Here is a 26,471-nt window from a genome sequence, read left to right as displayed (position 1 = left end):
AATGTATTGTTCATTGTTCGTTCATGATAGTTAATACATTAACTAACATTAACTAATGGAACCTTATTGAAAAGTTACCTTAATATTAAATATCAATATATAATTTTTATTCACTTCTATGTAACAGAATCAGATATAAGTTGTTGTTTGTTTGTTTTTTGACTAATTATCCAAATAATGTATAGTCCTACAAAGCTATTATTATCAGAGCATATGAGCAGAGCATAGCGTCACTGAAGGTAGCATCATTTTACCAGCATTGCCCAGTACAGCTGAACTAGCCTACACCATGTTACAGCACAGTAGCGCTACTGCAAACCAGAACAAGTAGACCTATACTGCATAGAAATTTCCTGTCAGCGTGTTATTTGAGCAGACTTTGCTTTTCTGATGAGCATGAGCGGTACACGAGCGGAACGCACATTCATAGATCGGAATATTGAGCGGAGCGTCAAACCGCGCAGTGACGAGGAGAGTGAAATATGCGCACTGAACACTGCTGGGCGGGGCGCGATGCGGTGCACCATATAATAATATTATTATTATTATTATATGTAGCCTATATTTTCGGTGCATCCCTACTTACATCCCCTCCTTGTATACAAATCCGAAGTAAGTCCATACATCCGATTTAATCGCGGATGGGGCTTTCCTGATAACTTTCCAGATGCCGCCCTCTTTATTTCACTAACTTACTGCATGCTGAAGGTGACACAGCTGACCTCACCAGAAAATAACTCAACATCACCATCTAGTGGATTGTAAAGAAATTGATTTTATTATTCTACCAAATAGTATAATAAAAGATTCATACTTGGCGTTCGTGTATCGATACAGTATTGCCGCGGAAAATATCGCGATACTATGCTGAATCGATTTTTTCCCCCACCTCTATTCTTTATATACAGTTAGTAAAAGTACTACAAGACCAGGAAGGAAAATCGGGTTGTTGATGTTTGTATAATATATACATTTTGTAAATTGTGAACACAAAAAAGTTACGACTGCAGCTTTAAAGCAAAAATAACTACATTGTGATATATATCGTTAACGCAAAATAAAAGTACTCATATCGTGATATAGGATTTTGGTCATTATGCCACTCCTATTCATTTAAGAATAAGATCCTATGGTGTTTGAATCAATATCGCAATCTTTCACCAGTTAATTGTGCAACTGTAACTCCACCCTGTCTAACTATGCTTCAAAATCAATATTATTCTTTTAACCTACATGCACCCACATGTGTATGAATGGCAGATAGTCAGTGTCTGCGTCCCGTGGGTGATTCATCTTTGGGCTGTAGGTGACATCTCATGATGCATCCATCATCAGGAGGCACAGGCAGAAGGAACCCCGGGCTCCCAGTTGCTCATTTCAGTTTCAGTTCCCCTGAACTCAGCTCGCAGCCAGCCAGCCAACACCTCACACTGATCTTTAGCACCCAGCCTCATTAAATCCCTTGCAGCATCGCACACTTCCCCCCTTTATTCCTCCAACTTCCTGTCTGTGTGCGTGTCAGCTTCAAGAATGCTCTAGTTGATCATTACCTCCACCTTCAGTCGCTCAGTATTTGTATGACATCAAAGGGCAATGATTACATGCTACGGAAGCGTGCTACATTATTTATTATGAAAGCAGCTTTCAATAAGAATGACTTCGGTGTTTGTATATATTATGTATCTCAATGTAGTTCCACAAACAAATTAAATGAAACAAAGCTGTTCTGTTATAGACATGTATCATTTGTCCAGAAAATATGACATGCTGTCAGAGCAGAATACATACCACCTTCAAAATCGCAGTGATGCAGTGACTTATGTGTGTAAACAGCCCATAAGAAGTGAATGTCTGTACACATACCAATATCCACCCAGCAAAAGGACTTAAAGCTAAAGCAATTAAAACAATCAACTAAATGCCATATGTTAAGCTGGAGGCTTTGTGTATTGATTTAACATAATGGTAAACTGTGCATTCCAGTCGAGTGCCGACAGCTCCTCCAAGCCTGAGCCTGAGCGCTGACATCCTCTCTGCCCTCTGGCCAAGACTGCAGCCAGCTTTACTCCGACGAATCCACACAAAACTGAGGCCCGAGCTGTAGAGATGGATGACAACACGGTGTTCATTAACCAGACCTTAACTTCATTCAGACTTGCCAGCAGGTCCAAAATTAACACTCGCCCAGTGCCAACTATATAAATAGATTTGGGCGAGGATAACTGTCAGTTAATTTACTATACATTTAGCTAGGAAACCAAAGGTCAGAGACATAATATTTTTGTGTATTTAATTTTTTTTAACGTTTTCTTTGATAAATATTTATTTACTTTTACTTTTTATTGTTTAATTGTTTTGGTGAGTACAAAACAGAATAACTGGTCAGTTGGCCAATAAATATTCTATCAAGACTAGGAAACCAAAATATTTTTTTTCTATTTACAGTTTTATTTAAATATTAGTTTTTTTATTTACCGGTTTATTTACTTAAGTTATTTATTTATTATTTAGTAAATTTACTATCATTTAGCTAAAAGGTCACAGACATACATTTTTAGTTTGCATTTTGTGTTGGTGTTTTATAATTATGGTTGTGCTTATGTAAATAAATATTTGCTGATTTTACTTATTTTTATTATTTACAAAAATGTGTGTAAATGTTTCATTGTCATAAGTTCCTTGACAAGTAGCTAAGGGGATAAAAAATTTGAATTTTGTTCCCTGCTCACCAGTGAAGCTGCGGTCTAACTTGTCAGTAAAAACTCATATGGACTTGGTCATGTACAGTTTGACACAAGATTGATACCGCAGGGAAGGTACCTGTCAGTGTGTGGAAATCCCAGCTTTGACACCACAAAATTGCTCAGAATTGCAGGAAACATTACAATGTTCTTGTGCTTTTTCCCTAGTAAATGTTTGTCTTATATGCCGCAGAGCGCTAGACTGTGCAGTAGGCATCTGGGGGCGTGAAAATGTTAGTTATATGTGGAGTTAAGGGTAAGACATGGTGTCATACCAGGCATAAAAGTGAATTATGTCTGCATGAGATGTCTCTGTGGAATAGAAATGATCAAAAACAGGAAGAAAAGTATTTGACTGGTAAGCCTCCTGCTGGGTCACATTTTGCAGGGATATTTTTTTATACTGAAACACATTATATGTAGCCCTGCAGTGCGGGTAGAGAATGTAATGTTTCCTCTGTATTGAACTAAACTTTGTCAGCTGATTTATGGGGAGATATGTATCTAGGAAGCATTATCATTAAAAGTCTGATGTGGAATAGAAATGATCAAAAACAGGAAGAAAAGTATTTGACTGGTAAGCCTCCTGCTGGGTCACATTTTGCAGGGATATTTTTTTATACTGAAACACATTATATGTAGCCCTGCAGTGCGGGTAGAGAGAATGTAATGTTTCCTCTGTATTGAACTAAACTTTGTCAGCTGATTTATGGGGAGATATGTATCTAGGAAGCATTATCATTAAAAGTCTGATGCTTCTCTGAATCTCAGCGAAAATAAAAAGTGTGAGATAATACCAGGCTGTCTGTCTTAAGCGCTGATCACTAGCGCTGTGTATCACCAGCAAAGTCACGATACGATACGTATCACAATACAGAGGCCACGATATGATACGTATCACGATACATGACTGCACTGAATTTTACCTCAGCAGAATTTAGAAAAACAGCTGTTTATTAAACACTGCTTACTATAGTGCCATTTCTAACTATTGGCAGAGCAGGCAGCTGACCTCTGAATTATGAAGGGCCTCCATAACTGTACCACAGTACAATATAGGTAATTGCATATGTTTCATGTTTACATTGTGCACTCCCCACCAGGTACCATATTCTGATTGTTTGCATCTTGTTTTTAAGCCCATAAATAATAATGTACTTGTTCTAATAAATTTAAATTGTAATGTACTCATTCTAATATGTTTAAAAAATCATTTACATTGCTGGTAGGTTGTCATTGCACAAATTAACACACTCTCTACAATAAAAAAAAAATTAGAAGAGTTCTAAACTAACGCGCTGTCTTCACTGTATCTAACGCGCACATGCTCAAGGCTGATTTATACTCGAGCGTCCGCAAGCTTTGAGTGCGTGCGACGTCGTTTCGTGTGGCGGTGTGCACAACATTTTTTTAAAATTTCCGTGCAGCTCCGCTTCCCGAAGATGCACGAGTTCAAAGTGACTCTAGCCAAACATGCATGTCTGTGCCAGCATTTGTGTGAAACAGAAGCAGTTTGGTGTTAAGTTCTGTCACAACACCGATCACGCTGCGGCCGCACTCAGACATTCAGGAACAAACTTTTTAGTGCTGCCCCGCAGTTTTATCAACTAAATAGCTTAATTGCTCAAGAGCTGCATTATCTTTCTCAACAAGGAGCTGGTAGCATCATTGTTTCTGAAGGAATTAAATCTTTACTGTTAATAGAGAAATGCGGCAAAACGGTGGTAATTCATACATACACAGCCTCTCTCTCTCTCTCTGTCGTAAATGAACAGTTGATGAATCACACTTTTCTGAGAATAGACTTGAAGTGGAGATAGCTAAACTGCAAGCTAAACGGTGTTTTCAGAAAGCAAGTGCGTTTATCCGCAGTAGAGAGAGAGAGCGTGTGCACAGGGTTGCCAGGTTGATAAAGATAAGTAGCACGTTTAGCAGATATTTCTGTATTGCGCAAGAGTAAAGCTCTGTTTTGGGAATTACGTCTCTTTATATCAGGCAACCCCATTGTGTTCCTCTGCGGCCAGATTATTAACAGATGCTCTATTCATTCTTTTTTAGAAACCTCACACTTTTCTACTAAATTTTAAACGTTGTAAAATGAAGCACGGTCCACTGCTGCACACGTGCCACAGTATCGATACAGGGCCAGCTGTGTCGATACTCGTATCGTCAAATCTCTGTGACGATACATCGTCGTATCGATATTTTGAACACAGCACTACTGATCACCAGTAGATTTAGTAATAGCGTACTGATGGGAAGCAATGAACTTTCTTTGTTGTGTAACTGGTGAAATTCAAAAGATGGCACGTTTTCGGTTTCATTTTGGTTGCACGACTTTGTCCTGTCAATACCTGTAAAAACTTTTTTTTTGCTGTGCTTACTGATAAATAACTTTTTTTAATGTAATACTTTTATTATTATTATTTATAAACTCAACTGAGTTTGTTATTGTTGTCTGTATAATCTATGTAGATCTCATTCTATGACATTTGCATAATCATTATGTGCAATTCAGTGTACTTCTGCATCATTTCCTGTGTCCTTTAGAAAGAGGCATTCACACTAACAATGGATAAATCATTAATCTGAGCTCTTGGTTTCTAGAATCCTACTTGACTGCATCAAGTAGTGGAGAACTATCTTCACTCCAATTGGTTGTTGCTGCATCGCTGCTCATTTTGCATAAAGTCAAGTTCAGTGGCAAAATCGTGCATTTTAACAGGCCATGTTTAATGTGCATCCCTTTCTCATCTGTTGTAGGTGATCTACAACTCTTTTGGTGGCACATCTAAAGGGCTGCACTTCAACTACCTGATCGTCGGGCTGGTTCTATTAACAAGAGGACGCGATGAAGAGAAAGCCAAATGTAGGTTTACAGAGAGGCACATGGCTATCCACTCCCATATTCTACCTATTATACTCTATACATTGATCTTGCACATTATTTCAATGTTTTTCATCGTAATTAAATGTTCTAAATCTTTGTTTTATAAATTCTGTGCATGATGCATTACAGATTAATTACTCTTTGTAGTAGCTTTATTCTCAGGATTTAAAGCATCACTTCGAAATAGCCTTATTTAGCCTTACAAATGTACGTGTATATTTTGTTTGTTTTGTATGTCACAAGAGGTGCTCGACTAATTCCATTTCAAACAGCAATCTAAACAAGCACACCTCAGCCTCAGCATATTCAATTATCCAAATGTTATTTAGCTTTGTTTTGCTCCATGTTTCTTTAGCCAAACTGGTAGCTGCATGCACACTCCACTTCACAGTCTATTCCCCATAGATGTACTGTCTACTCTGATGTGTCACACTGTGTCCCTGACAGCTGTGATTGATGTGAGGGTGCAAGACACATTGCCTGCTAGACTCTGATAAGCTGTGTGTGTGTATTAACTAGCATGTCCTCTGTATCCACAGACATCTTCAGCTTGTTCGCTAGTGATTCGGGGGCCTATGTGGTCCGGGAGGATGTGGAGAACATGCTGCGTTCAGTGGATGGGGAGGTCCCACCCTCTCTTAGGAAGTGCTTCACTGAGGTCAGTGCAGGAAAACTAACCTGTGCTATTTACCTCAGCCTTACCAGTCTCGTGACTTGTCAGACAAACCATGACGCCATATAGTGACATAGTGTTTTGTTTTGTTTTCAAATTACTAACAGGAAATTAGTCTGCCTTTATTCAACAATAACCAGAAAGGTTACATTTATGTGGTTTTTAGAAATTTTACGCCATGTATTAAGTACATTTTATTTTATATATACATATACACTACCGCTCAAAAGTTTGGGATCAGTAAGACTTGTAATGTTTTTAAAGAAGTCTCTTATGCTCATCAAGGCTGCATTTATTTGATCAAAAATACAGAAAAAAATCTTGCAAAATGTTATTACAATATAAAATAATGGTTTCTATTTTAATAAACTTTCAAATATAATTTATTTCTGTGATGCAATGCTGAATTTCCATCAGCCATTACTCCAGTCTAAAGTGTCACATGATCCTTCAGAAATCATTCTAATATGCCGATTTATTATATAAATTATCAATGTTGGCAACAGTTGTGCTGCCAAATATTTTTTTGGAAACTGCAATACTTTTTACAGGATTCTTTGATGAATAAAAAGTTAAAAAGAACAGCATTTATTCAAAATATAAATCTTTTCTAACAATATCCAACAAATCTTTGCTATCACTTCTTATCAATTTAACACATTCTTGCTGAATAAAAGTTTTAATTTCTTTCAAAAAAAGAAAGAATAAAAATTTACTGACCCCAAACTTTTGAACGGTAGTGTATATTGTTAGAAAAGATTTATATTTTAAATAAATACTCTTCTTTTTAACTTTGTATTCATCAAAGAATCCTGAAAAAAGTATCACAGGTTCCAAAAAAATATTAAGCAGCACAACAGTTTCCAGCACTGATAATAAATCAGCATATTAGAATGATTTCTGAAGGATCATGTGACACTGAAGACTGGAGTAATTATGCTGAAAATTCAGCTTAGCATCACAGGAATAAATTAGATTTTAATGTATATTCAAATAGAAAAACATTATTTTACATCATAATAAAATTTCACAATATTCATTTTTTATCTAATAAATGCAGATTTGATGAGCATAAGATACTCCTTTAATAAACATTAAAAATCGTTCTGATCCCAAACTTTTTCAGTAGTGTGTATAGATATATAATGTGTATACGAAAAACATTTTGTAAACTTTATATTCTAATCTCTGAACACATGCGGACAAAATTTTGGCAGAGATGTCCTTGCGTTATCCTGTGGGTGGCGCGCTAATGTTGATTGACAGGCTCGGAGAACAGCATAAAATGCTCTATTATAATTGCCTTAATATAGCATCTATCACCTCCAAATGTTGATTTAGAAAGTTGTGGAGCAATTCGGGTGAGGAAAGACGATCATATGTCTATTCTCAGAATAATAATAAAACAAACACAATAGAACCATATAAAGGCTATTCATGTGAGCACATTTAGGGTGTATTCACACCAGGAAAGTCCGCTAGTTCATTTGCTTTGGTCCGGACCAAATACAATGTTGATTTATTTTTTGTTTGGTGCGGTTCGCTTTCACACTGCCCTTTTTGCAAGTGAACCAGAAATTCTAAACAAAACCACACATGTGCTAAGGTCATCCATTCGTTGGACAGAAATTCTCAAGCAGGGAAAAACAGGCTAATCATGGAGATCTTTCACAGTGCAATTTTTATTCTTTTACTGATTTGGTGTTATCAGATAGTAACGCAATATGAAGAAACTTATGGGCATCATATGAGAATGTCAGACGATGTTGAAATTACGACTATTTACGACCGAAAATAAAATCTATAGATATAAAATACTTAAAGCACATCACAATGTTAGTTTAAACATTTAACCTATACAAATGTGCGCTGTTAGGCGCATAACCAATCGTTTGTGCGGAGAGTGGAAACTGAAGCGCGCTTCAGGTCATCAGTGGAAACAAATTAAATACGCCGTCATTTTTGCTCATAAAGATAAGAATAATACATAGTTCGGAACTGTAAAGGGTCTATTTTTATTTGTGTGCACTCACAATATCAAGAAAACGTTCTTCTTTTGTAAAATATAAAAAAAAAACAAATAGGATGCGCTTGCCGTCTCGGGTCTTGAACAGGAGCGCTTCGCAAAGATGAACCGAAACTCAGCTAATATTTTCCTTACAGACATGATGAATATATCTATAAAAAGCTTTAAATGACTACAAAACGAAATAATTCAAATCCAAAACAAAAACTCTTATTATTATGTAATCCGTAAAGATGCATTTCTTTCATAGGCGCGTCCAATGAGGAGATGGCGAGTCAGGATCATCAACTTCATCTTTGCGACACTGACTCATAAAACACTAGTTTATTAATAAATAATTCAAATATCTCCTTACTATTTTCTCCTAACATAGTGATGGTAATTTTTGCGACATTATTTAGCGCGCTCACGTCACTTTGCTGTGCGCCATGGTCACGAAAACTCACCATTTGCATATGTTTTTAAGCATTATGTTTTAAAAACAAGTGATTTAAGCCATTGAAACGCAAATAACAGCACTATATGAGCGAGCTGTCTGTTTCCAAGCATGATTTCTGCAATTGGGTCGGATCGAGGTCGGGTCATATTCACACCTTAAACAAACCGTACCAGAGTTCGTTTGGGAGTGAAGTGAAGTGACATGTGGCCAAGTATGGTGACCCATACTCAGAATTAGTGCTCTGCATTTACCCATCCAAAGTGCACACACACAGCAGTGAACACACACAAACCATGAACATCACTAATTCACACCATTTATGCTGCGGCGCCCGGGGAGCAGTTGGGGGTTCGGTGCCTTGCTCAAGGGCACCTCAGTCGTGGTATTGAAGGTATTGAAGGTGGGAGAGAGCGCTGTACATTCACTCCCCCCACCTACAATCCCTGCCAGTACGAGACTCGAACCCACAACCTTTGGGTTATGAGTCCGACTCTCTAACCATTAGGCCACGACTTCCCACCGAGACCTTCCCAGTGGACCGAGACCACCTCTTCAGCTGGGTCTCGGTACGGTTGTTTGGTCCGCACCCGAGTGTGATTGCTGTATTCACACCTGCCAAAAAGTTCTGCACCAAGAGGGGAAACGAACTTGAGTTCCATTAAATCGAACCAAACAAGACAGGTGTGAATACACCCTTAAACTAAAGGATTTATACTTTAATTTGATCCACTACTCCACATAGAAAAAAAACAGACATACCAACTAGTTACTGACCTGATGCAGAAACATAGCTGAAGCGGATTGATATCGTCTTGGTGGAGTGAGGTTCACGTAAGGTAACGTGAAAGTAAGCAGGGCAGTCTCAAAACTGCCCCAATGGTTCTCAATTAGAGCGCGTTCCCCTTTTCACCACAGATTTACATTGCAAAATTGTGGGGTGCTGTGGAGCTCAGGAGGTCTCAGGCACCGTCTGCCCCGCTTAGTATCATGTATACATGCCTGCTAAAGCCATGCGCGTGATTTTAATATATACTGCTTACTTTACGACTTAAAATAGTATCAAAAATCTAAAAAATATTTGTACACATTTACAATTTATTGTTGTTTCAGTTTATATAGAGGTCTATGTTGTGGATTAATATTTTGCCCATATAGACGAGCCGCACCTGGATATATATATATATATATATATATATATATATAGATGCATATATATAGATACATATATACATGCATACATACATAGACACATACACACATAAACAACTCTTATAGTTACAGCACCAAGTGTTTAAGGTGTTTTTATGCAGTTAAAATTTTTTTTGTATAAATTTTTTGCCCATAAAGACGAGCCGCACCTGTATATATATATATATATATATATATATATATATATAGATGCATATATATAGATACATATATACATGCATACATACATAGACACATACACACATAAACAACTCTTATAGTTACAGCACCAAGTGTTTAAGGTGTTTTTATGCAGTTAAAATAAATGTGTTTGCAACATGTCACAATCTGATATTTCACAAATTAAGTTACATACATTAGACTACTTGGATTGAAACATAGCTGAAGTCAGTTATGTGGTCTTTTGGCTTTCAAGTCAATGGAATAATTAGCGCACTATAATTTCGTCAATAAAATGATAATGAGTTCGATAAATGTTTGATATAATGTTTATGCAGCAAAAGAGGAATGAAACTGTGCTAATCATTTGTGCTGCACCACGCGGACCATTTACCTGCTCGGCTCAAAGTTCAAACGACAGCGCAGTGCGAGCTTACTAGAGCAGACGTGTTCACTCGCTGATAAGTTTTGCTCACGCAACCACTAAACAGTGCTGTGCTGTGAGATCCAATGTGAAGCGCTTGAATTCAGTAAAGAACACAAAGCCTGATGAAACAGTGCTGACAAAGAAAGACTTTTCAATCTATAAATCACCATCATTTACCATGGATTTACTGTAGTAACACTAAATGCACCATGGTATTGTGGCAGAAATGTGGGATATTCATATGGAATTGTATTATCTTTTTATTATTAATTTAGACGTGTATTAAAGGAGTAATGGAATATAAATACAGTATTTTTTTGTGATTAAGCTATAGCATTTGTGCATTTACACTAAATGTTTTGTAAAATATTATATTTTTACCATGGTATTGAGGTGCTATATGTGTGGTTTTAACTGTGGTTATCATGATCTAAATGTATGCTACTATGGAAGATCAGTGGTTATTATTAATAAAACTCAAACAATCAGAATATTTAAATTTCACTATAGAAAAATTAGGTTGTTTCAATTTTTACAGATTTTACCGTTTTGATAATGAACATAAATTTATATCTATATCCTAACTCAAGCTACTGTCAAATGTGCATTTCTAAGAAACAACAAAATATAATATTATTAATATTGCAGCCTGCACTGCAAACTGTGCTAAATATACACATTATCCAAGTCAGATGATTTGAAACAATATCACTCATTAGAACTTGCACAAACTAAGAAATTATTTTTCTGTTAGTATGTTTATTTTATTAAGAAAAAATGACTGGAAAAGAATTCAAAAGCATGAAGTGTTCATCATGTTCTGACCATACAGAGTAGTTTAAAACCACAATTAACGGTCTGGTTTCAACAACTTTCACTTAGGAACAAAAATCTGCCTTTTAACTTGACAGAAATAAAGATTTGAAATTTATCATGATAATTATCAATATCGACTCTGTCACGCCCCTGGACTCATTCTGTGTGTTTTTCCCTCTCCATGTGCCTGTCCTGACCCAGTTTTCTCCCATGTTAATGGTTTCATTAGTTCCAGGTGTGTAAGAAAAATTGATGAGGACGTTGAAGATCTCGATGATGTTTATTGCCACATAGCAGTGACATGTAGCCACATAGCAAGGTACATGTAGTACCTTGGGTTCAACGGAGTCGGAATGAACCCCGAATATCCTAAGCTCAAACCTTTTATACACTTACAGTTTACTACCCTTAATGTTGATGAAGTTGCTCCTGTTGTAACAGCTGTGGTCTGTATGTTAATTAAGTTCTGACACCCCTTTAACTGAGGTGGTTCTCGGTGTCCCACACCCTCTCCCATTCTACAATTGGTCACCATTTGTTCAGGATGTGATCATCCCAAATGGTCTAGAACAGTGGTTCCCAACCACATTCCTGGAGGCCCCCAAACACTGCATGTTTTCCATGTCTCCTTGATCAAACACACCTGATTCAGATCAGCTCATTAGTAGAGACTCCAAGACCTGAAATGGGTGTGTCAGACAAAGGAGAGATACAAAATATGCAGTGTTGGGGGTCCTCCAGGAACGTGGTTTGGGAACCACTGGTCTAGAAACAACATAACTGTTGACTTTCTTCTGCTCTATAATAATCAAGCCATTTTGGGAAATGAGCATGATCAGACATATATTGTGGAGTGAAATCTGGGTTGGGGCAGACTATAGATTCTTACAGGTGTTTCTTGTTATCCCCTCCTCTAGTCCTGTGTATTTAAAGTGAGTCCTATTCAGAGTTCCAGTGTCTGGTATTGAATGTTCGTCTCTCCCCGCTACGTGTGTGTTCCTGGTTCCGTTGGATGTTTATTAAATTCTGTTAGTTTGAAGTATTCTCCATGTCTCCTCGTTCCTCGCTCCGTGATCCTCACAGTAGCATTTTGTGACAGAATACCAGACCGAACCAGTTACCTCCGTGTCTCCCCTCCATTTTTGTTTTCCGCGTTTTTTCTCTGTGTTTTTTGTTTCCGTTGTGTCTGTGGATCCCCTGGCCCGCCCTGAATACCTCCTCCTCCTGCTGGAGCAGGGGAAAAAATCGCTCGAGGGCCACACCAGATTGTTCCTGGTCCTCGCCAACCTCTCCTAACCTCTTAAATTCCGCGTACAGAGCGCCGTCGTCCGAGGCAGGCCCTCGAGCAAATTTTGCCACATTTGTGGAGTGCCACTCCGGGACCCAGTGCCCAGCCCACCATCTCCCCACTGCGCGGAGCGCATGCCCGAGCCCACCGCTGACGGAGAGACCGAGCACGCCGTGGCCGACGAGCCGTTGCCGCATGGAGCGACAGAGCAACGAATCGCTGCGGAGCCGGAGCTGCAAGTGACGTCAGTCAAGGTGCGAGAGCCGGCAACCGAGCCCGCCACGAGGGAGAATACCGCGGACAGAGAGAGCGCGGAGTAGAGCTCCGCGCACTGCACCACGGCTCAGGGTGAGCTGATTATACATCTGGGACTGCTGGGGGACCTTATAGACTGGGAAACAGAGCTGGAATCTGACTTGCCCCCTCTCCTCTCTCCTTCCTCCCCACTGGTCCCGTCCAGCCCTGAGTGGGCTCCCGTTTCCCAGTCCAGTAGAGAGAGAGACTCTGTCCCCGAGTTTAGCCCAAAGAGGGCTCCAGTCCCCAAGTTTAGCCCAGAGAGGGCTCCAGTCCCTGAGTTTAGCCCAGAGAGGGCTCGAGTTCCCGAGTTAACCCAGAGAGGGCTCCAGTCCCCGAGTTTAGCCCAACAAGGGCTCCAGTCCCCGAGTTTAGCCCAGAGAGGGTTCCAGTCCTCGAGTTTAGCCCAGAGAGGGTTCCAGTCCCCGAGTTTAGCCCAGAGAGGGCTCCTGTTCCCATGTCTAGCCCAGAGAAAGTTCCTGATCCCATGTCGAGCCCAGAGAAATTTCCTGTTCCCATGTCTAGCCCAGAGAGGGCTCCTGGTCCCACGTCCAGCCCTGGGAGGGCTCCTGGTCCCAGGTTAAGCCCGGGGGCTTGCAGGTGCCCGCCCGACCACCCACCCTCTCCTTCCTCCTCCACCGCTGTCATCTGGCAGCCCCTCTGCTCCGCCTTGGCCCTCCGGATCCTCCCCTTCACCCTGGCTCATCGGCTCTCCATCTCTGCCTCGGGCTCCTCCGCCACCCGCTCCGCCGCCGTTGTTCGGCCCCCTGGAGTCATCGGCCCTTCCTCCTCCATGGCTCCTCCCTCTGTCGGCTCCACCGTGGGTCGCCATCATGGCTGTGTCCTGAGTCTTGCTTGGCCCTTCCTGCTCCAAGTTCTTCCTGTCACCTCCCTGGCTCCTCCCTCCATCGTCACCTCCCTTGACTCTGTCTGCCGGCCCCCTCCCGGGTGACCCCACCCGTGCCCCCCATCTGTTGTTCTACGGCGCGAAGACATGCCTTCCGGGAGGGGGGTGATATGTCACGCCCCTGGACTCATTCTGTGTGTTTTTCCCTCTCCATGTGCCTGCCCTGACCCAGTTTTCTCCCATGTTAGTTGTTTCATTAGCTCCAGGTGTTTCTCATTATCCCCTCCTCTAGTCCTGTGTATTTAAAGTGAGTCCTATTCAGAGTTCTGGTATCTGGTATTGAATGTTCGTCTCCCCGCTACGTGTGTGTTCCTGGTTCCATTGGATGTTTATTAAAGTGTTAGTTTGAAGTATTCTCCAGGTCTCCTCGTTCCTCACTCCGTGCTCCTCACAGTAGCGTTTCGTGACAGACTGATATGAAAAATGTAATTTGTGACAATTATTTTGGCCATATTGCCCAGCCCCAGACTGAACCCAATTTGGTATTTGCTGGCTGATAAATGGATTACATGCCTTTTTAATCCAATCTGTCAGACCTGTGACACTTGATTGCCTAAATCTATATATACAGTAACTTTTGAACCGTTTGCCCTATTTCAGCTTGTGTTTACAGAGAGAGCTTCCTCTGTGTTATAGCCCTGCTCTAATAATAAGCTTAAAAGGTAGACCGTGCATATGTTGCAGCCAATAAGGTCGCATAATTCGCTTTGACATACTTTCCCTTCTATTTCTCGATTAGCTCTTTTTTAAGTTGCACTCTCTTCTCAGCCTTCATGCTTCCTGCTGCAGCATCACTTTCTTGATTTAAGGAAAAGACACCCAGTGCAGCACTTTTGTTGGTTATCCCTTGGCAGCAGCTTTAAAACTCTCTCTTATCTCTTTACTCAACCCACTCACATAAATGTATCTGCATACAACAGAATTCAGTACATATTAATAAGGAGAAAGCTTCCCCTTCACTGCACAAGGGGAAGCAACTAACATGAAGTCCAACTTCTCAATTCTGCACTCTTAAAGTTGGTCATGAGTTCATTAGAGAATTGTACTCTGCTGTTAATTTACAGTGTTTCTGTCTGTTTCTGTCCAGGGAGAGAAGGTGAATTATGAGAAGTTTAAGAGCTGGCTTCTGCAGAATAAAGATGCTTTCACGTTCTCCCGCTGGCTGCTCTCAGGTGGTGTGTGCGTCACGTTGACCGACGACAGTGACACACCCACTTTCTATCAAACCCTGGCAGGTGTCACACACTGTAAGTGTCACTATTTTCTATGAGTATTATCTGAATGCCCTCTCAGTACTCTCTGAATACTTCCTCTCAAAACTCTCTGCCTGTATTCTTTGAATACTCTCTCACTCTGGTTCCAGAAGTATTTTTCTCCATTCATTTTCTTCTTGGTTATTAAAATGATTTTCAAAAGAACTCTAAGTCTTGAACTAAAGCAGCCGTCTCTGAGTTTTGAAAAGCTTGAGAAAAAGAGGGTACAATCATATACTTGTAAACTTATTTTTTTTGAGGTACTGAGCTACAATTATAACAAAATGACTGTACAATTTTGGGGTTGTTAAAATGTTGAAATAAGTCTCTAATAATCACCAAGGTTATATTTATTTGATCGAAAATACCGTAAAAACAGTAATATTGTGAAATATTAGTACAAATTAAAATAACTTTTCTATTGTAATGTTTTAAAATGTAGCTTATTCATGTGATGGCTGAATTTTCAACAGCTGTATATTACTCAAGCTTCCAGTCTGTACTGCAAAACATTAATATATACACAGATAAGTTTGATAGTGTAAGTAGACTCAATTAACTCTTAATTAATCTTTTCTTGTTTTTATGGTAACAGCAACTTCTCTGATTGGTGGATAAAGGAAGATCTCTTAAGTATTATTGAAGTGTATGTACTTCAATTAGGCAACTGTTGAAAATCACACTAACTTATGGCTTTTGGAGAAGCATATACCATCAGTCTCAGAGCTCATGATGAGTCTGCCCTGAAAGATTTGTACATTATCATAAGAAATCGATTTCTCTATATGGACATAGAAATGAATGGTATTTTTGCTTTCGGAACCCAACTTTGACTGCCTCTACTTCCTGAATACTCTCTCACTATTCCATTAGTACTTTCTGAATATGCTCTCAATGCTCTCAGGACTGGCTGCTTACAGAAATATGTGTTTTAATAAGAAATGACTAAAAGTCTATCATTTAAATGTACAAGAGACACTGTGTGTTGCTGAAGCTGACAGTCATCTGCTCTTTGATTGTCCGTGCTGTAGATGTTTAGGCAGGTTGCAAGTCTCGTTTTGTCCACTTCCCTCTCCTCCCCGACACACAGGAGGCATCAGAAAATCAGCCGGCCTGTCCTCCACCGGGAGAGAGGCATCTGTGTGAGATAATGGCGAGTGACAAGCAACACTTCCCACTCAGTGAACACACACACAGCATTTGAACACACTCGGCCCTGTTGCAGCTGTCACTGCCACCCAGCTATTAAAATCAGACTGACACGGTGAAGGAAATGGCTGCATTCACTCTGAGACCCCAAGTCCGTACAATGACAGAATCTGAGCACTAGCTCTTCTCATAGAGACAATGATTTATTTAGGGGCTGAAGATCTCTCACCCGCTTAGTCACTCTTTTGCTTTTGCTGTCATGAAATCATAATGTGGGAAGCCTGTAATGTTTTCAGTTATGAGTGTGCTGCATGGCCCAGTTGACCCACATTCACAAGTGACCATGCTGTGATAGCCATGATTTCATCTTAGATTGGTGTTTTTTATAATAATAATTATAATACAATATTATTATTATTATTATTTGTTAATTTATTTAGTTTTTACTTGTATAATTTACTTTATTTATTCCCTAGTGAAAAAATACTCAAATGTATTTAAAATGTTTTATTTTGTATTTTTTGTATACTACAAAAGAAAAAAAGAGCTAAAGGCAAAAGAAGTGAATAATGTCAGTTTTGGTCGAATTTGAGGTTTTCACAAAAATTAGTTCATTAAGCCCTCGTCTAGTGATCCCAATGCTCCAAATAGTAATTAAACATCTAAAATGATCTTTATTTGTAAGTTTTCTGAGAGGAATACCTTTTTCTCTGCTCACTTCTGGACAACTGCTGCTGCTTCTCACCACATGTTGTAGGTCTATTGTTGCAAAGCGCAGCATTCCAACTTTGTGAACATTCATATCGAATGCTCGATGACATGAGTCCAAACCAGTGAAATATGATTTCCAAACCCATGCTTTACGAAAAGTACGATCACGCTGACTGACATTTGCAAAGCGCATGCATAAGACGCGCCTTTCCAAGAGCGTGATCTCCCCATTATTGCGAAATATGTCTTGGCGAGATTCAAACAAATATAATCTGTTATGTCTAACAATGTTTAGTTGAAAAATCTGATGTGTAACTATATTAGATCCATGCATTACAATAGGTCTTAATATAGATCTGTCTCAATGTTAATCAAACATTAAAAGAAAAGATGGAATCACTCGCTGCTCTTGATTAAACTACTGTTTATTTGCATCTTTGTTCTTATTTTTAATAACAAACATAAAATACAAAATATCTATGTTGGGATTAATAATATAGTAATTATTATTAAGAAAGGAATTGGAGGAAAATATGGAACGTTGCTTGGTGATTTTGCTTTGGAATCTTCAGAAAACTTTAACCCGATTTTTCTCTGTCTCTATCACCTTCAAACGGCTGTAGCTCAGTCATTTCTTGTCCAATTCCAACAAGTCATATATCATTTTGAAGATATTTGTAATGGAGAATGTGAAAATAAAAATAACTAATTTTGCCAGCACGGGTCACAAATACATTTACTTACAGTATTTATGTGCTTAATAAAAATATCCTGCAATTGCGCTAAACAGGTATACTTAAATTCTGCTAAATTGGAACAACTCATTTTGTGCTTTATGCACTTTAATTGTGCGGAAGTAGTGCTGAAGTAAACTAAAGATATACTGAAGTCTATTTGATTGTGCTAAAGTGGAACTATTGCAAGTATGCTTCAGGTACACTTTAAATATATTGCATTTAAAGACTGATATTATGCAGAGATTATACAATCCTTATCAATAGAGATATTAAAACACATTTTAGGCATAATATTAAAGGGGTCATATGATGTTGCTGAAAAGAACATTGTTGTGTATTTGGTGTAATGAAATGTGTTTATGCGGTTTAAGGTTAAAAAAACACATTATTTTCCACATATTGTACATTATTGTTTCTCCTCTATGCCCCACCTTTCTGAAACGCGTCGATTTTTACAAAGCTCATCGGTCTGAAAAGTGAGGTGTGCTCTGATTGGCCAGCTGTCCAGTGCATTGTGATTGGCCAAATTTGATTTGGGGCTTGTTTTAAAATGTTAATTTAGTTTTGTTATGTACATTTACATTATATTTAAATTTGGTTATTTAGCAGATGCTTTTATCCAAAGCGACTTACAAATGAGGACAATAGAAGCAATCAAAACCAACAAAAGAGCAATAATATACAAGTGCTGTATTAGTATATTATTATAGTATTATATTTCAATTTCACAAAGAAACATGCTGAATTTTTCCAAGCAATAATAAAAGGACACATTTATTTATAATTTGTCTTAAACCTCATTTAGTAAAAAAAATAAATCGTGATTCGAATCGTGAATCGAATCGTGAGTTGAGTGAATCGTTACATCCCTACTCAAGCGTGTGACGGAAATGTTACACCCCTTACCATACTGTGATGCCCTGTCCGGCCGGAGTGACGAGACAAAAACATTCGAACCCATTATAAACGAGGCATTTGTTGCATCCAGTGGGAACATAATTACTGATTAAACTTTTTTTAAGGGTGTTTGGATATTTTACTGGGAATGAGAAAAATTGATTTGACTGAGAAACTGATTCGGTTTGTTCAGATGTTAGAATTGATAATGCTGTGCAGGTAGGCAGCTCAGTAGGCTTTGAAACACAACCATTAATACAGGGCAGGAGCAAACCAATATCGACAAACCTGTTCTGTTTGTGATTTAAAGCAGTTGCCTATAGGTTGCTTCAAATAGCATACACAGCAGTTGTTTGCCTTTGTCATTAATCAATTGACTGTATACAGTCATTATTGGAAGGTCAATTTATGCGCCTTTCTGTGTATTAGTAAGTCCATGATCGATTCTGTCTATAGCATATTTCTCCATTACAGAATGAATGCACAAGGCTGTGCATTGTATTCTTTTCACTGTGTCACCGAGACAAGATATGTTTATCCTCAGACAATATAGAAAGTTAAAAAACACAAAAGCAAGTGATTATGCAAATAGATCCGTAAAACTAGAATTAGAAGTTTGCTTTGTCAATCAAGGACAGCTTTGGCTCTCCATCTCTAGCCAATCAGAGAAGCTACCTGGGCAACCCACGGTAATCTGTGGCCCGCTCCAGATTATCCTCTTAGCTCAGTGAGAGGGCTGTGTGTGTGCTGTTGGTGTGAAGTAGTCATGATCTGTGTGATCTGTGTGAGCTCGTGTGGGTTTATGGGTTCATGCGTCTTCCAGAATATGCCTCACACCAGGCCAAGTGCAAACAGGCAAGAGGCCTATCAGAAAGAAGAAAGTGAAGGCTGGGTGACAGTAATCTGTGAGAAAGAAAGGGAGTTGGATTGCATGCGGAAATGGAGAGCAACTGTATTTTGCCAACATAACGTTTGCTATGGTACACGCTGTATCTAACATCCAGAGCCGTGACATGTGCTGTGGAATATGGTATGGTTCTTCTGTTGCAACTCTGATAGAGTCGCTCCTTTAGGTGAGTACTGGCATTTGGAGGTGTGTAGTTGACAAATAATATGTTTATGTAGCTGTATGGTAGCTATATGTAAATATAATAGCTTTATGGTAACCATTCACCTTCATGGTTTTATTCTTTTGATTTTTTTTATGGTTTTGAAAGAAGTTTTTTGTTCTCACCTAGGCTGCATTCATTTCATCACAAATACAGTACAACAGTAATATTGTAAGATATTATTCAAATTTAAAATATCTATTTTCTGTTTTATAATATATTTTAAAATGTAATTTATTCCTGTGATGACAGCTGAATTTTCAGCAGGCATTACTCCAGTCTTCAATGTCACATGAGCAATGATCCTTCAGAAGTCATTCTGATGATGAGAAATCATATGCTGATTTGGTGCACAAGTAATATTTCTTTTTATTATTAATGTTGAAAACAGTTGTGCTGGTTACTATTTTTGTGGAAACTATGAATAATTATTTTTTATCAATAGAAAGTTTAAAAGAACAACATTTATTTGAAATAGAAATTATAGACATTATCAAACATTGTTTTTCTGTCACTTTTAATCAATTTAATGTGTCCTTGCTGGGAAGAAAAAATATATATATTAAAAAAATATCTTACTGGCCCCAAACATAGGCACACACTTATGTATTTACTTATGTGCTTTTTTTCACTAATATTTTTTAATCATCGTTTAGACAGCTCACTGACAAATTAATTTTAAAAGTATAAATATTCTGTATAGTGTTTCAATATGTAGGCATAACTAAATAAGGGCTCTATCATTGATTTTATTTTTTTATTTTTTTATATTTTAAGTTTAGTTTTTATGTGCTTTTGTCATTTTTATGGCAAGTTTTTTTTATATTTTAAAACATTTTTTATTTAGCTTTATTTTTATTTTTAGCAATAATTAATGCCAAAATTCAGCATTCTCGAATATATGACATTCATAAGTTATGAATACTTTTATTTAAATATTTATATATATTTTCAGGTGTAGTAAGCATGAAGGTGAACAACATAAGGGTAATTTATTATTTAACAACATAAATAATGACTTTTTTATAAACTGTCTGTTTAATGGCATTATTACACAGATATATTGGGACTGATATTCAATTACACAAGGAGCATATGCTCCACTGATGCTTGACACTGCACGCTAAAATAAATTATTTCACAGAAAATCAGATTTTGTGTGTGTTTCCTTTCTTGCAGTAGAAGAATCAGACATTATCGACTTGGAAAAACGCTACTGGCTGCTGAAAGCCCAGTCAAGGACAGGCCGCTTTGATTTGGAAACCTTTGTCCCTCTGGTCTCGCCCCCGATTCACGCATCGCTTAGTGAAGGTAAGGCATAATTCATTACAGCAATTTTTAAAGATTCTCAAATGGACTGAAACACACAAACACTCACACATACATCCACCTGCGACTCATATGCTTTAAAAACATTTGCGTTACCCAGAAAAGTCATGGTTCATCTTATTTTGGTAGAAGTGGGTCTTTGCTTTTGAAATTTATTGGATCATTTGTGATAAAAGATCTCCAAAGAATCCAATTACTCTTTCTGGCTAATCTGAACACTGACATTTTCTCCCATTTTCCAGGCTTGTTTCATGCCTTTGATGAGAATCGGGACAATCATATTGACTTTAAGGAGATATCTTGCGGACTCTCAGCGTGCTGTCGGGGCCCTGTAGCGGAGAGGCAAAAGTGTAAGCATTTTATTTTCTATCATCCTCTCTTAGTTGTTCATCTTATTCCATAGCAGATGCAGGATTTTTGTGGGTGTTTTTTCAAACGTTTTTAGCATAAAATCCTTTGGCTTGTTGAGGCTTATTTCGTGCCTAGCACATTATGTGTTCCAAATAAACAGTTAAATAATATTCCATTATTTTTGTGCAAATTGTAAAAGTTTTTATTTTTTGAATATGTCAAAGTTCCCCTTCTTATTTTCCTCCTCCTTGTATTGCAGTTTGTTTTAAAGTGTTCGATGTAGATCGGGATGGAGTTCTGTCCAGGGATGAGATCCATGAGATGGTGGTGGCGCTGCTGGAGGTGTGGAAGGATAACCGTACAGACACCCTCCCTGTAAGTGCAGAGCAGCTGATTGTCTCTTCGAACTAACCTTTTTACATGCACAGAAACAGCAATAACAACATGGTACAGTTGAACTAATCTGGTTAACCTTTTGTTACTAAACCAATTACTTCCATAGTATTAATGTTCATTATTTTGTTTGTGTATATGCTTATTAGGTGATTAATGCAAATGAGATGCAGTCATGTTGTTGCATATATGCACTAATGTGAGATTATTAAACATTTAAATGAAACTCCAATCAATTCATTATTGATTTGTGCATCCTTAGCTGTCAGTGTGTTTCTTACATCTAAAGGAGTTGTTTCATGTCAGTTATAGATTTCATGATGATCTTTCATGATTTATGCGTCTGTATGTTTCAGGAGTTTGATTCCAGCGTGTCAGACATCGTAGAGGACATATTGAAAATGCATGACACAACAAAAGTAATTATTCTTTCATTTTCATATTGCATATAGCATATCATGATATAAAAAGCATTAGTTAATATTAATTCTGATTAAATTTCACATTTCAAAACCACAGCAAAAACTAATATGATAACACACCCCCTTTTAATTAAAATCTAAAATTTTAATAGAAATATTATGTAAAATATAATGTTTAATTTATATATTTAATATAAATATAATGTAAATATTAGCAAATAAAGTTAAAACATTGGCATGTAAATTAAATTTACATTTATTCATTTAGCAGAAGCTTTTATCCAAATCGACTTATAAATAAGGACAAAAGCAATCAAAATCAACAAGAGAGCAATATGTAAGTGCAAATGACAAGTCTCAGTTAGCCTAACACAGTACTACGTGTGCAAGGTTTTTTTAAATTATATAATAAATAAAAAGAAAACAGAATAAAAAAAGAATTGAGCAAGCTAGTGTTAGAGGCCTTTTTTGCTTTTGTTAATTGTATAATAAATAAAAAGAAAACTGATAGAATACAAAAAGATTAGAAAAGCAATTTTCTTTTTTTTTTATGAAAACAAGCAGTAAATGAATAGAGTGTATGTCTAAAAGGGACATGTTTTTTTTTTTTTTTTAAGAATAGAATTAGAATAGAGAGTGCTTGTGTTAGAGGGCCAAAAAAAGATGGAAGAGATGTGTTTTTAACCGATTCTTGAAGATGAATCTAACCTTTATCTTGTGTTCCATTCACAGCAAGGGCACTTAACCCTGGAGGACTATCAAATATGGAGTGTGAAAAGTGCCCTCGCCAATGAGTTCCTCAACTTGCTCTTTCAGGTGTGATCCTGTTGTTTGCAGTATTTTTGGAGAAAGTAACAAAAAAAGTGTCTAAATGCTTCTATAATCTGTAAACACTAGTGAATCCAATAAAGTATATACGTCGTTGTCTTGGGTCTGGCCTGAAATTGCTTGTTAATCTGTTCGTCATCAGGTGTGTCATATCGTCCTGGGCCTGCGTCCTGCAACCCCTGAAGAAGAAGGCCAGATCATTAGGTGAGAGTAGGACACAGCATTACTCAGCCTATCACTGTCTGTAACTCTGCTTCATTTCAAAAGCGTCCCTACAGAGCACTTTCTCAATGTTTTAAGACAAGCCTTATGAGGGTCGTATTGTATTTCACTTTCCTATAAGCCTCATGATTAGGCTTTGTCTGTATATAAGCATCCATCATCTCTCCTCTGCCTCTAACAGTGTTTTAGACCAGACAGAGATCAAGAACACAATTTCATTTTCAATTAGATTTTCCAGCGGGACTGACGGTGCTCAAAAAGATACTATAAATACTGTATCACATCAGTGTGTCTGTTGTTATTGCTTTAGCTATACTGCAAGTTTAGCGTTGATGTCTTTTGATGGAAGGAGAGTTTTGTTGGGTTATTTTGGTGCTTGTGTATAAATATGATAGTTCTTTGACTGACTGACTGTTATCCACACTGATTTTGTGTGACGGCACAGGGGTTGGCTGGAGAGGGAGAGCAGACATGGGCTACAACCTGGTCAGAACTGGTTCCTGATCTCCATGCAGTGGTGGCAGCAATGGAAAGACTATGTCAGATATGTGAGTCAGCAATATGCTTATTCAGCCTCTACATAACAATGAAAAGGGGTCATATGATTAATCACTTTCCTTTTCATTTGTTTTGAAATAAGATTATTGTAAACATACTGTGCAACTAACTAAATTATGACCCATTTTCAAACCTTGTAATTATTAGTGGACAACAGAAAATACTAAACTGATTTAAAAATCAAGCTGGATCTTGTTTCTGTCAGGCATCAACTAGCCAAAAAGTAGCATGATGTTTTAGTTTTGCATTGCCTAGTTTTTTTATTGATAATACTGACCATATGGTTGATTTTTGAGATACAACCTATTGTGTTAAACAGGATAATAAGTCGATTGTCATGGAGCAGCCGTCAATGCAAGGCAGTGGGATAAGAAGTTCTCAGTCAACATTAGACCCTGTCCTGAACAGAATTGGAATAGTGGTCCGTTCCCCCAGTTCCCCAGAAGAAAAATTCCCTGATAACATCTCCAGCTCATCGGAGGCTTCAGAGAGCACTGGTAATAGTAAGTACAAACTCAGTTGCTAGAGTTAAAGGGTTAGTTCACACAAAAAAGAAAATTCTGCCATTAATTACTCACCCTCAAGTCCTTCCAAACCCACTACCATTGAAATGTTTACATCAGTAAGACTTTTTTAGGTATTTTTTAAAGAAATTAATATTTTTATTTAGCAAGGCCAGGTTAAGTTGTGACAGTAAACACATTTATAATGTTACAAAGTACTGGAGTACTTGGCTGCTGAAAACTCAGCTTTGCCATCACAGGAATAAATTACTCTTTAAGATACGTTACAATAGAAAACAGTTATTTTGAATTTTAGTAATATTTAAGTTTTTCCTGCATTTGATCAAATAAACTCAGCCTTAGCATTAGAGAATGCATTCGAATACTAAATTCCAACACTTTCAGCTGTGGTGTTTGAAACAAAGAATAGTAGCCCTAATGGGTAGTGCTCCGGTCCAGTAAAATGACATAAAGTCTCAGATACAGTGTTTAGCTTCCATTACACAATGTGTTTTCACTTCCCCAGGCCTGACCCCACACGCCACTTCCTCTGCCACAGACGTCTGCTTTGCTCGGCAGCACAACATCTCTGACAACAACAACCAGTGTTTCTCCAGCGCCAATGGCCATTTGCCCAACAGCATGGCTGTGCAGAGACCTGGTGCCATAGACAACCAGCCTCTGGTGACCACCGAGCCCATGAAGGTGAGTGTACATGTGCCCAGAACACCCACCAAAACCAGGAAGCCACTGATAATCCTCTTGTCCATCAAAATGACTGCTAAAGTGCATTCAATAGACCTGCAGGGAAAATAACACCTTCAAGCTGTTTTTCTTCTATTCTAATTTTAGCTTTAGAGAGCTCAAAACGACACTAAAGTGCCATTTTTGAAATTGAAATCACCTAGAACAAATGAATCCTGTGATGAATGGTCTGTAACATTTGTGTTCTAGAAAATGAATCCTTTTATGTGAAGCTAAAAGCATTTTTAAATAAAACTACTTGCTTTTGTAATGCCTTGTCACAAACACATTTGCAGTCTTGTATTAATGTAGCATCCCATATTATCAGGCTTTCTTTACTCAGCACAATGCATAGCAGTATTTAAGTCAAAATGAGACCTTTTCGCTCCTATCCGCCTCTTCATCCATCCTCCCACTCTCAGTCATCGGAGAAGAGCAGGGTGAAGGACGCTTACATCGCCTGTGATTTATTCACTGGAGGTCGACTAATCGCTACAAGTTGCCATTGCAAATTGCTGTCAATATGAAGTGTGTGACTCTGTTTTGTCCAGGCGCCCACACTGACCATGGAGGGAGGCCGGCTAAAGAAATCCCAACAGCTGGTGGCTGGTCGGGACTTTGAGATGGTGCCAGAGCCGGTATGGAGGGCACTTTACCACTGGTATGGGGCCAACCTCAGCCTGCCCCGACCGGTATGTATGCCATCTCCCATCAGAGGTGCCACCCTGGGCATTTAATTTGTGCTTCAGTGAATGTAATTTGCTTTGACTTTTTTTGCTTTGATACACAATATTCCTGATGACGTGACATGAAGTGTCACATGAACGCTGTCAGATATTACTAAACCTGTTTCCTGAATATAGAATTTGTTTTTCTATTCTGACTTATCCCTCTATTGGACAGTGTTGCCTCTCATTATCGGACTAATTTTCTTCATTTTGTAAGCACGTGATTCATATTATATAGCCTTAAATGGCTAATGATGGGATGTCAAATAAACAGTAAATAGGGTTACATTCTGGAGGTGATTTTAAAATCTTTTGCTGACATGACACATCATGTGAAGTATAAACTTTAATTATTGATTCTTCCCCCATAAAATGTATGAATCATATTTCTTATTGAGTAACCTTCATTATAAAACATTAGGAGTCATTACAATAATTTGTATAATATGAAAAATAGCTTACATTTTTTTAAAATCTTTTTTTGTAATATTCAGACTAAAACTTAATTAAATTTAATAAAAAATTAATTAATTTAAACATGTCGCATGTCGTTTATTTAATAATTTTGTCAGCATGTTTAATTTTTTATATATACTATTAAAACAATTATATATAATATTAAAATATAAGAAAATATAATTTATTATATAATAGGGATGTAACGATTA

The 26,471-nt window shown here is 37.9% G+C and overlaps 1 protein-coding gene across 2 annotated transcripts in view; it reads left to right on the top strand.

Annotated features, from left to right (window-relative positions):
• Positions 1–26,471, top strand: part of LOC107585566 (ubiquitin carboxyl-terminal hydrolase 32-like) — a 69,928-nt gene that overhangs the window by 24,118 nt on the left and 19,339 nt on the right. For both annotated transcript variants that reach the window (XM_016272638.1, XM_016272637.1), the window contains exons 3-15: positions 5,505–5,610; positions 6,171–6,289; positions 14,957–15,116; positions 20,905–21,036; positions 21,297–21,404; positions 21,665–21,780; positions 22,155–22,217; positions 22,953–23,036; positions 23,191–23,252; positions 23,716–23,818; positions 24,148–24,331; positions 24,858–25,036; positions 25,627–25,767. In XM_016272638.1, the coding sequence (XP_016128124.1) occupies positions 5,505–5,610; positions 6,171–6,289; positions 14,957–15,116; positions 20,905–21,036; positions 21,297–21,404; positions 21,665–21,780; positions 22,155–22,217; positions 22,953–23,036; positions 23,191–23,252; positions 23,716–23,818; positions 24,148–24,331; positions 24,858–25,036; positions 25,627–25,767 (1,557 nt within the window). The remainder of the gene's footprint in view (positions 1–5,504; positions 5,611–6,170; positions 6,290–14,956; positions 15,117–20,904; positions 21,037–21,296; positions 21,405–21,664; positions 21,781–22,154; positions 22,218–22,952; positions 23,037–23,190; positions 23,253–23,715; positions 23,819–24,147; positions 24,332–24,857; positions 25,037–25,626; positions 25,768–26,471) is intronic.

This window comes from Sinocyclocheilus grahami, unplaced genomic scaffold, assembly GCF_001515645.1.
Source record: "Sinocyclocheilus grahami isolate Dianchi unplaced genomic scaffold, SAMN03320097.WGS_v1.1 scaffold72.1, whole genome shotgun sequence".
NCBI classification, from domain to species: domain Eukaryota; kingdom Metazoa; phylum Chordata; class Actinopteri; order Cypriniformes; family Cyprinidae; genus Sinocyclocheilus; species Sinocyclocheilus grahami.
The sequence above is the reverse complement of the archived record's forward strand: the minus strand, read 5'-3'. Positions and strand labels throughout refer to the sequence as shown.